General features: G+C 40.6%; 1 protein-coding gene across 4 annotated transcripts in view; it reads left to right on the top strand.

Annotated features, from left to right (window-relative positions):
* The window catches only part of NCAM2 (neural cell adhesion molecule 2), a 1,850,180-nt gene that overhangs the window by 972,765 nt on the left and 865,141 nt on the right, over window positions 1-12,274 (top strand). For all 4 annotated transcript variants that reach the window (XM_069636393.1, XM_069636392.1, XM_069636394.1 and 1 more), the window contains exon 6: window positions 11,647-11,764. In XM_069636393.1, the coding sequence (XP_069492494.1) occupies window positions 11,647-11,764 (118 nt within the window). The remainder of the gene's footprint in view (window positions 1-11,646; window positions 11,765-12,274) is intronic.

Raw genomic sequence — 12,274 nt, 5'->3', positions numbered from 1 at the left:
CAAGTGCAGTTGATATAGCGTAACTAAGTGTAAGTGCAGTGTTGCTCGGAAATGTGCTGCTCCCACATTCCCCTCCCACCCAAGCCGGGCAACCAAGGCATAGCTTCATGGTTGCACAGATGGATGTCAACGGAACAATCCCTCTGGAAATGTATTACTTCTGGACCTGTCATTGGGTTTGAACATACTGGAAAAGTGTATGCTCAACACAGCACATATTCTTAAATATGAAAGTATATCTGGTGTTTACGGATTGATTTAGGTGTTTTGGTAGAGCTAAATGTCATGTTAAATTCACTTTAGTGTACCTTTACAATATAAAGAGGTGTATCTTTGAGGTTGTAGCTTTAGGAATAGGTTATTTGTTCAGCTGCAGATTATGCATTATGCACCCAACCTTTGAAGGAGTGCCACAAACATGCTATCTTTCAGTTTGTGGGGCCATGTCCCACATCAGAGGCAGGATAGTCCTAGTCTCCATGATGAAGCTTTACATTATTTTTAAACAGTCGCATGCACCATGAAAGCTCATTGCTGCGTTTAGGAGGTGGATGTGAGAGCAGAGTTTGAGAGTGACAGGTTTCTCGACTGGAAATTACCAGAACAATGGTGGAGATCCCAGAGCTTCGCCGAAAGCTTAGGATAGTGGGTTACTCTGCTCTTCTCCCAACTTAACCCCTTCCCAAACAATGAGGGATGGGCCATGCGGGCTGCTCCCTCCACTATATTAACATACACAGAATGTGTTTTGCTTCAGATAAAGGAGTTCACACTTACACTACAACACGCGCATAATAATACCATAGATCGAAAATATGTTGTAAGCTGTGAATATGAAATATGAAGTGTGACTGTGCTTCACTTAATGAACTCATGTAATTGGAAATTACATCCAAGGCTTTGGACGGTTCCTTTATCTGACAGCTACTGTGCACTTGAAGGCAGCAGAACACCGTTCTGCATATTTAACAAAGCTGTCAGAGACAAAATCACTGTATGCAACGGTTTCATTAACATCCCAAAGCTCTTTGCAGGTCAACTGTCTGCTTCCTTTACTCTTAACTCTATTTAATGTGTGTTCATGGGGGAACAAAAGATAAAAAGTAGTCAGTAATAACGTTAACTGTTCTTGAAACTAGAAAGATATGCTGGGCATGAATAGGGGTTACAGCTGGATTTGTTAAAGGTTAATATATCACCTTGGTGCATGTGTACATTGTATTAAAACATGAAGGCTCTTCATGAAGGCTCTTATAGTGTCATGATGGGCAGATGTATATCCTGAAAAGGAAGGGAACACATATGCAGCAGAGGTCCACTTTTCTTTCCGTTCATGTCTGAATTTTCATAAAGGAACTTGTACATGTTTTGATTATCTTTGCAGACCAAATATCAATTATGATTTAGAAATCAACTATATATACGTATATTTTTTATTTTATACTTGAATTAACTGTTTTACCAATCAAATATGGTCACTACTGGAATGCCTGTTATGGTATTTGCAGAGTCAAGATAGGTAATTATATGGAGATATAAACCCAAATCATCCATTGTTTATGCTTACTCAAGTTTTAGTTCAGTTACTTTGCCTAGGGAGTGAGATACTGAAATTGGTCTCTAATATATGTTGCAGGACATCCTGCTTGTCCAGGCAGACTGCTTTCTGCACTGCTTTCTGCACACACTTCCAGATATTGGTCTCTTCTCATCGAATATCACCATGGACAATATGGCATGAATAAAGGTTACATCTTCATGTTGATTGCTAGGCATGCCATATCCATGATCAGATCATGAATATGAATAGGTCAAACTATTCCAAAAGTTCTGAGAACTGCTTCTTCGTCTCTCTCCGAGTCTCACTCTTTCTGTCTCTCTTTCTCCCTCTCTTTCTTTAAGTCATCTTCATAAGGGCTCTCAAATGGTGTTAGGTCGTCTCAGGTAAAATGATATCTTCCAAGCAAACAGAGTCACGACACTAAGCTATGATTTTTGCAGTCCCCAACCACTCAAAAACGTCTGTGGCTTCAAGCGATTTCTATTGCTGCAATAGGTAACACAATGAATCACCTGAACCCTCCCCCCATTGCGTAATCATTAAACAGGGCTAGTGACCTGGGCGACATTTTGATAAAGTACTATCTCAAAATACCTGAAAAAGACAATCTTGGCATTTGGTTGTCAATGAATGTGGTGAGGAGATTTTGGCAACGGCACCACTGCTGACTGAAAAAACCAGAAGAAATGAAAGGGCAGGTTCTTGCTTTTTGTAGAAAAGTTGAGCTTGCCATTATGGCTGGGCTAGGAACATCAACACGAGAAGGAGGGTGAAGTCTAACAGTGTGGTCCACCTGCCAGCTAAACTGTGGACAATTTGAAGAATGAGGTTGAAAGCAGAAGGTCCTCTGGATGTCTGACACAGATTTGTTGAACACTGATGAGGACTGTACTTTAACCCTGACAATTGGGAAGTGGCATGTGTAACACAGATTGCAAGCAGGAGCAGAGTGAGAGTGAAGGATGTGAACTACTGGGGCAGACTTAATCTTACAGATGAAGCTTTGTTGAGAGGATCCAGTTAATGGAACAGAGTGAGAGGCAAGAAGAGATGGCGGTCCAAGACAGAGGTGATTAGAGAGGTTTGTGAACATGTATCAGAAACATGGTGAGAAAGTAGAATGTAGCAGGAGTAAACCTTGGACCAAGGAGTAAAGCTGTGCCTCAGTCCCTAAACAAAGAGGGCCTGGAACAAGTGGGAAGAGGGGATACTGCAAAGGTAAATTTGATGATAAATGCTATATGCCGACACTCCAAATGCAATCCACTTGTGCAAACTAAGAAAGACATTCTGATGAGGCGTAGTGTATACTCAGTGTTAGAGTGGGAAGTCTTGAGCAACCTTGGATGTCCCTATATTGATAAATTGCAATGATGGTGCCCTAAATACACGTTCTTAGTATTATCTGTGCAATTCATTCTGATTTGAGACACCAAATAAATAAATCTCAGCCAACGTGTGGGTTTCCCCAAGGAACAACACTCTCCCCAGAGTGAATGAACATCTACATGAGACTGATGCCATCTGTAATAATTTAAGTGTGTATCTCAACTGCGTGTTGGTGATTCACAGGTCCTTATAGACTTTGGCATGCCACAGGACAACACATGTAACATGTATGGATACCTCTTACAGATAATATCACAGATCAACAGCAGTTTCAAGGGCTTTTAAATAAAGGGCAACCATATAATAATAGTTTGACCAGGATAATCTTCAATCTTTCCTTTATAATGCCCTTCAAAATGGAGAGACCTATGATTCCATCCTCTTCAGCGCAGAGGTTATGCTTTATTATCATATTATATACCATGAGTTCATTTTCAAAGTGCAAGGTCACTCAATACTGGAATGGGGAAATTACCAGCAGATTAGACTATCAATACTCTTCCCTCTACTAGACTTCTGGCAGATGGTGGCATTCATTCAAGAGTTTGTCCTATCTAAACTAGCCACTGCAGCAGTATTTATATGGGAGCTCAAAAATGAATGCTGAATAACTCACAACTTGTACAAGGCAGGGCCAGTACAATGATCCTTCAATGGCGATGTAGTGAGATGTAGTGACAATTCCAGGGACACGTTGAATAGCTTTGTTTGGCTACTAATCGAGCATGGATTTACATAGAAAATATTATTCTTGTAACACCGTGCAGTTAGGCACAATGGCCCTGCTTCCATTGGCAGGAAACTCAACTTTTGAAAGGCATAGAAAAACTCATATCCCACTCAAAAAGCATCCACAGAGAAAGCAAAACCAGCAGAAAAAAGGGAACAGACAGAGGGCTTGAAAACTATATATATTTCAGGAAAAAGGTGAACGCAATCCCCTTATCCTAACTAAACTATTCTTCTGATTTGGGTAATAGTTTTGCACCAATAAATCATCTTTTTAAACGTATGCCAAAATTCCCCTGACTAGAAATTATGTATTCCATTTTAGACAACCAGAATTAAAGCACCCACAGAGCACTGGTCATTGGAAGATCTTCTGGCCACACACCGTAAAGGCCAAGAGCCATGGATCCCTGGATGAAAGGATGCCCATGGTCTCTTCCTTTGTATTCCACTAGCACCAAAAGGCAGGTGCATTGTGTCTCCCCTTCCAGCTCTCTTGACCCAGACCCCTGGCCTCAAAACTCCCTCCCTTAGGAAGTCCTTTAGGACGGCCGATACTAGATGTGGCTAATACTATTGTACTCCTTAATCTCTACCATCAATTGCTCCCTTTTCCTAGGTCCGTCCAATGGTCATTTCCTGTACCCTGCCCCTGCCCCCCCCCCGCCTTTCTCACTTTCTCCCCCACTGCCAAACTGATATTGTTTATTCTTTGCGCAAAGCATAGTACAAAACCTGAAATATATACATACATTTTAAAAATGAATAAATAAAAAATACAACTGGGACATTCCAATATGAAACGTGGCGTGTTAAGACTCAGAGTGCAAGTTCCTTGAGTGAACCTAGAAAGTAGTGCATATGATTAATGCTGCATATTGTGATTCGGGGTACAAGTTTGAAAAGTGAGATAGAAAAGATACACTAGCAAGAAAAACATACATTAAAACATGATTATGCTTGTATACCTAATACGTTCCTTTGAGTAAAACCCACAATTTTGAGGAGCAGACTTATCAGGGTAATAGCATTGAAGGATTAACTTTCCTTTGGGAATTTCCTCAGTAAGCCCATTAGTTAACCAAGGGGCAGTGAATAAATGTGGCTTTCCGAAAAGGGGTACAAAGTTTTCCCAGGATAGCCTTTGCTATTATATCATAGTCCATTTAATTTGAGGGATCTCAGCATTTAACGAACATGTTCTGACAGCCCTTCATTCTGCAGACCTAGAAAAGATTTAGTCTTGGAAGAAACCACTTACAAATAAGGATTTATAATGCTGGGTTTCCTACCCTCTGAAAGTTTGTTATTTTTTTAATTGAGTATAACTAAGCTGTACAAATTGTGCAACCATATTTGCATTGTGAAGTCAGTGTGTTTTTTTCAAATCTACTGTGAATCAAACTGGAATATAAATGTTTCAATCTTCCAATGCTTTCCATTCCCTAACTTTAGATTCACTCTTACAACATCTCTTTTGACATCTGCATTCTGTTGCATATATTTTCTATTAATAAGCTAGTTTAATAAATCCTGATGTTTGATCATATATATTGTAATCCAACAGTGAAAACATGCCTCCTCTGGGCTCATTCACTAAAAGCACTTTTTGCCTTATGAACTTTGGTAGTGGACGTTATGGTGGAAAGTTCTGCATGAATCTGACCGCTTGGAAATATTCACTCATACCAGAGTACATATTCATGTCTGCGTGACTTACAAGTGCAATACAGCTGCAACAATTCTCCCCATCATGCTCAAACATGTGACGGTGTATTAACAGAGTGAGTTGGCCAGTCGAAACCACTGAACAACTCAAAGAGATGTAATGGTGCATTCAGATCCCCAGAAAAAGTATGGAGGTGAAACCCAAAAGACCTGTTTCCAGTTGCAGTTTTCAACCTGCATGGTTGGTATGTTCAAATACCAAGGCTTACCTGACACACATCAATTGTGTGTTGGTGTGTGTCTTATCGAGATCCTCAGTTTTTAAGGTTATTGGCTTCCTTTAGACAGAAGAACTTGAACAAATATTGAGAATGTGACTCTCTTGTAACAGGTGGAGCCCAAGAGGTGTTCAAGGATGCCATGAGAGGATGTGGATTGCTTATGCCACTGCTCTGTTTGCAAAAAGTTGTCTATATGCACACCTGTGGCTGTTACCGTTTCTGCGGCATAGAATAATGCTGTACCAGTCTGAACTCTAATCCTAAGCAAGGCTCTGGAGAAAACGTGCACTTTTGTGCAGGAGAAATTAAAACCTCTGAGCACATGATATGCTTACTATTGGAGATCAATATTGCCACGGGTCTACCTGCTTGGTGTATCTTTGTATCAGTATGTATTACCCTTGTCTGTATGATAAATATTAGAGGCTATCAATATATTCCCTACACAGTTTCATCATTACCCAAAAAAGTGTTTCTACTTTCAAAAGACATTTTTTACTCATAAATAGAAACACGTTAATTATGATCTTTCTCAATTATCAAGTGTGTAATTATTCTCTTAGACAGATTATATATGAATATTACAAATAGAATAGTCAACCAATATACATTTCCTAATATTAACAATTTAGTAGTTACGTAGATGCCCAGCATCCTACTCTAATTTCCATGTCTAAATTCTTAAAACTACCCACTACCAATCTACAATGTGTTTGTGACCATTGTGCCCCAATAAAACCTAAAATAATATTCACAATTGTGATGCTGTGGTTTGGCAAGCCAGAGGCAAACTAGAGGACGGGTGATGTTGTACAGACCAATTTCTAGATAATCCATTAGGATCAAAGAGTTGAGAAAAAAACTAATAACAACCTAAAAGCATTCTAGAGCCAGGATTCGATATGTGTGCTTGGGATTTGTAACGGGAATGTGCTGAGTTAAGCCGGGCATGACTTCCCAAATGCACTCAATATGAAGGGTTTTGTTGCGATAAATCTGGTCAACTTAACTAATGTTTTTTTAGTGAATTTCAAGGGTTTTGTTACACCGTAGTTTATTTCTGCACTCTGGACATGCCTGTGGCCAGGGCCACTGTTAATTTTACAACAGTTGAGTGCTTCCAATTGAGGGGCAGCACTAATTTATTGGTGGATAAGTTACACAAGTGCAAAATTGCTCTTTCTCCAGGCACCTTGATGTGTTTTGATCATGGTATAGGTTGGTGCGTGAGAAAAAAAATGGTGGGCTTTGTATTGGCATTCCCTGTGTGCATTTGTATTGTTATTTTACAACAGTACAAGGCCACTAGCCATGGCTTTTGGCCATGGCCAGCGTATATATGTTCCTCCAATATATTTCTTTTTGCCATGGCCAGTGGCCAAGGCCTCTGTCCTTGTCCACTGTACATGTTCCCCCAGTCTTTTTGGGCCCATTATCCAAGACCTTCTGCCCTGGCCAGTGAGCCTGGCCTTTGGCCATGACAACTGTTTATTTTAAAACACTACCAGGGCACAAGCCATGGCCTTCACCCATGGTTAGTGGCCACGGCCTTTGGCTCTGTCCACTACACATGTTCTCTCTGTCTTTTGAGCCACTAGACAGGATCTTCAGAGCTGGCCAATGAGCATGCTCTTTGGCTGTGCCCACTATATATGTTCAAACACTACCAGGCTACAAGAAATGGCCTCCGGCCGTGTACACTGCACATGTTCTCTATGTATTTTTGGCCCGGTATCAAGGGCCTTTTGCCCTGGCCAGTGAGCACGGCCAAAGGCTGCACCCACTGTATATTTTAAAATACTACCGGGCCAACAGCCATGGCCTTGCACCATGGACACTATACATGTCTTTTGAGCCCACTAGTCAGGATCAAAGATAGGCTAGTGTCACTAGCCTATCACTATCCTACCTGTCACTAGTGAGCATAGCATTCGGCCATGCCTATTCTGTTTTTTAAAACACTTCCTGGCCACAAGCCATGGCATTTGGCTGTGTCCACTTTGCACGCCCTACCTAACTGTAGCTGTAAACATTATTTTTCTCTCTTTTTTTTAGGTTTTTCTCAAGTCTCGGGAGGATAGCTTAGGGGCAACATGCTTGCCTTTGAAGCAAGACGACATGGAGCAACACAGGTTCGATCCCCGGGTCCGTGCTTAGAAACCTCTGGGTATTAAGCGCATTATAAATAACCTATCATATCATTATTACAATGTACTACAGATAGCTGCAGTTATCAGAAAAAATGCAGGAAAATAATGTTTCCTGTCTTCCCAGGCATTTACCAAGTGCCCCCTTCATCTGGACATGTTACCTCCACCCCCCACAAGATCGCCTCACCCCCAGCCCTCTCCCATCCCCCCAACACTCGTTGTTTCCCATGGCACACTTTCATTGCTGATTGTGTTTGCTTTGATAGCTGTGGTTATCCCGTTGAATAACAGCAGCTATGACAAGACGTTTGTGGTCAAAACTGTGTCCATAGCCCCCCCTCGAGCTCACAAATTTCACATGGTGTCCTCTTTTCACACCCACCTCCAGCCTGATGGCATCCCATTGTTTTTCAACTCCAGATGTCATTTTTCTGCCTTTTTGTTTGAAGTTAGCCACAGGTATACTTGCGGTTATTTCTAGACTCTAACAGAAATAAAATGATGGATTTTCATTTCGAAAAGACTGTCTGTTGAAATGCACCATGGGAGATACATAGCTTTAATTTTGGGAGAAGCTGTCACCGCCCTCTCTGTCGACTATTTGAAAAACTATTGGACGCAATAACCCAAGACCCCCACCACGGAAATTGAGTCAATGTTTCGTGGCCAAGTTATCTCATACCTGTTTCAATTCCATCCAGCGGTTTTCACTGTGCGCTCAAGCAAACATTGTCTTTTCTTTCCATGGGAAAATTAATAGGGACTACGCAGAAACTGCATTTCTTTTGTTTTCTTAAAAACCTCTTTCTTTTTTAACAGATCATTCCCCAAATCTTCAGTCTGGGGGGCCCATCAGTATAAATTTGTCTGCAAAGTTTCAGCTTAATCCTTCATATGAGTCAAAGGGTATTTGCAATATAATTTTTTGGATTTCCTATGTATCTCGATACTCAACTTAACTATAGTGCTGTGACTGTTTATTCAAGGAAAAACCTAAGTTGCAGGGATGTTAAGGTGAGATCCTAACGCAACAAAACCACTGAAACTCTGCTAAAGCCACCTTGCACAGCCTATGACCACAATGATGACATCACAGATCACATCACTGATGACATCTCTAATTGCATGTTGTAGGAGAACATTGATAACATCACAAATTGCCTCACTAATGACATCACTTTTAACAACACTAATTACATTGTATATAACATATTACATCAATAATGGCATTAGACATAACATGATTAAAATGTTAGCTCATAAAAACTTTGATTTTCTTAATAACAATTTAGGCCATGGACTTGGACATGACGAAGGCTGTGGTCACTGGCCATCCTCAAACACCATAGCTAGTGGTCAGTTAGTGTTGCAAACTACTAATTTGCCTTGTCAAAAGCCATGTCTAGTGGCCCGTCAATGTTTTAAAATATACATTGGGGAACGTTGAATGCTGTAGTCAGTGGTCATAGCCAAAGGCCATAGGTAGTGCTCATAAATATGTTAGAATATACAGACATGGTCAAAGGCTGTAGCCACTGGCTAGTATTGTGGGAATCCAACTCAGCTTAACTATAGGGCAGCTACCGCTGCCCTGTAATATACCATTGTATCTCAGCATCCCCCTGTTGATAAAACCTAGTATCGAATTATGTGTTGTTTAAACAGCACGTATGCCTTTGAATATTACACATAAGCATACAATATTGGTACACATTTATTGAACACGGAAGAATGAGCTTGCCCTGCCGGTTTTCAAACCTGCTACCAGCAGATCACAGTTGGAGCAATCAACTCTCTGATTTTTCTTGCCGACATCTGATTTTGTATTTCTTTGTGAATCCCATCTGTTATGTACGTGCTCATGGGCTTTGCAATGTGGGGCACCAAGAACAGTCTATTTTCTGTGTTATTACATTTTGCAGACACAATTGCAAGTTCAGAACCCATACTCTACAGAAGGAGTGCTTGGTAAACCAATTAATCTTCAAAGGTGAAAGCTTTCTATCTTGGTGATTTTTTTTCTTTTGAGCTAGTGCTCATAATTAGGATTCCTGCTTCGTAGCAGGCATACGTTTAATCCTATATATGTCTCAAAATAGTTTAATTGAGTAATCTGAATTTTTAGATGCAAAGACCCTTAGGGAGCAAAGAAGCTGTAGTACTGATCTCCAGATGCTCTCAATTTGGGGATGCCAGTTTAATTTCTGATCAATAACATCCCCCAGAAAGTTATAATGTGTATCTTCCTCAATAGCTAGTTCTTTTAGCTTCTGTTTAAATAATATGGCTCTATTGTTAGAACTATTATGGAAGGTCATGATCTTTATCTTCTTCATATTTGTCACTAGGCTATTCTCGCTGTGCATTGGTAGCCAGAATTTCCAACTGTTTTTGGAGGTCTTTAGAGTAGTGCTTTCATGAGATGCTAATGATAATTTTTTGCAACTCCTTCAGAATTCCTCACCTGTTTAATTTTTGACACAAATGATGATGGTGCACCTTTTCAAATGCTGCACTGAAATTAATATATACAGCATTTACTGGTTGATTATACATACACCAGACCTGTTCTTGGTGGTAACTAATGCCATTATATTGACCAAGGTAGAGGAGCACTTCCTAAAACCAGTCTGATTAAAAGGTAAAACGTTGTTCCCTTCCATCCACTCAATCATTTCACTCAATAGGGGGCTACCTTTGTGGTCCCTCTGAGCCTGCCTTTCCAGTGCCCAGATTGGCCCTCCTTTCTGCTAAATATCCAATTGAGTGGGCCAGCATGCGATGGAGCCTGCCCCCCAAGGCCCACACGAAGGCCCCTGTCTGGCCTGTCCTCACGTCGGGCCACCACCAATGAAATAGAAAATGGACTTGGTCCCTTATCAGATGACGGTGGCCATTTTAGAACATGTATTACATTTGTTTTTCTCCGATGCGAGATGGACTCACGATGAGCTGATCTCCCGTTGGATGAAACAAGAAAGAAAACTAGCTGCACCCCGGCTAATCCCAGAGTGTGAATAGCATTCACTCCCTGGCTGCACATGGGCTTTAATGGCCCACCAGCCCGAGCTTTGGTAGTTCCGAGCAAAGTGAGGGTCTCAGCCTGGGCCAAGGCCATTAAAGGCCATGTCCACTGCACAGCAGGGGCATGAAAAATATTTGCACCACAGGATTAACCGTGTTGCAGAAGGGAGAATGAAAGCTATATTAACAATATGGAGAGCATTGACCTAATCCAAAAAAACATATTTTAATGCATCTTTAAATCAGGAAAACTTTTGTCTTAACCCTGGCCACCTCCTTTGGTGGAAAGAAATGCATAAAAAGCATAAATGTGTTTGACCAGTACAAGGTTCACGAGTGGTAATTGCACATGACCCAGTGCAACATTTCTGTACTACCGCTTCATAGCTCAATGTCTGAAAGTCAGAAATACAGACTTTAGACCACATACCTTCTGTGAAACGGTATCCACTAGCAATTATTAAGACACCAATGTAACAGTTGTCAACAAATGAAGAGGTCTACTCACCTGAACAAGTAGCATATTATTTTAAAACAGCAGGCTCTGCAAGACAAACGTTAATTAGCCATTGAGGTTATAACATTTTTCTTCAATCAACAGAAGCCCCAGTTTTTAGAACAGTTCATTAAAATAGACTTCTACAAGCCAATCGGTGAAATAGGCATTTCTTCTTTAAATCATAATGGAAAGGCATGCATTAATTTCACTTGTTTATTAAAATCAAGGAAGAGATTTCAAATTAATTTGACCTGAAACCGTGTGAAGTATCTTCATGCTATTAAAATGACTAAACATTTTGAAAGCTGAGAGTTTTTACTCTGTATTTTTTTCATGTCATTTTAGTTCCACCGGCTATTGCATTGCCACAGAAGTCTTTTAATGCTACAGCGGATCGCCAAGAGGCAATAACGATATTCTGTCGAACGACTGGCTCCCCTGAACCAGAAATTGGCTGGCACAGGTAATCCAACTTCAATACATAGGGTTATTTGACTGTATAATGTAATGTCTTTTTTAAAAATGGAAATGCGTATGCCGAGAGAGAGGATCACTGGTGGACTGGCACAGAGACTGAGATCACTCCATGGACTGGCACAGAGATGGAGCTGTGTGCCTTTCTGAGCAACTCAATTGAAAATAAATTGCAGATGCCCATAAAATGTTAGTGCTAAAAAGGTTTTATTCTGCTTAGCTTGTTTTACAGTCTCTGGTGCTCATAGGCAGTGACACATGCACTAGAAAGGAGCGGAATTGACAGCGGGGTGTTAGCTAGTCTTCTCATTAAAACGCAGATGAAATGTGAGACAGGCTCTTCAAAGTTACAGGATAAAACAGAAAAATAATAATTAGCCATGACTTTCAAAGCTACCAGCAATGTTGGAAATTACCTTTAGAAAACATTAAATGGAATGTATTTCTGGTGACTTTGGGATGTTTCATCAAATGTTACTTCATCACAACAAAAAATTGC

This window comes from Ambystoma mexicanum, chromosome 7p, assembly GCF_040938575.1.
Source record: "Ambystoma mexicanum isolate Mex_15411 chromosome 7p, UKY_AmexF1_1, whole genome shotgun sequence".
NCBI classification, from domain to species: Eukaryota; Metazoa; Chordata; class Amphibia; order Caudata; family Ambystomatidae; genus Ambystoma; species Ambystoma mexicanum.
This window is presented reverse-complemented; position numbering and strand designations above follow the sequence as displayed.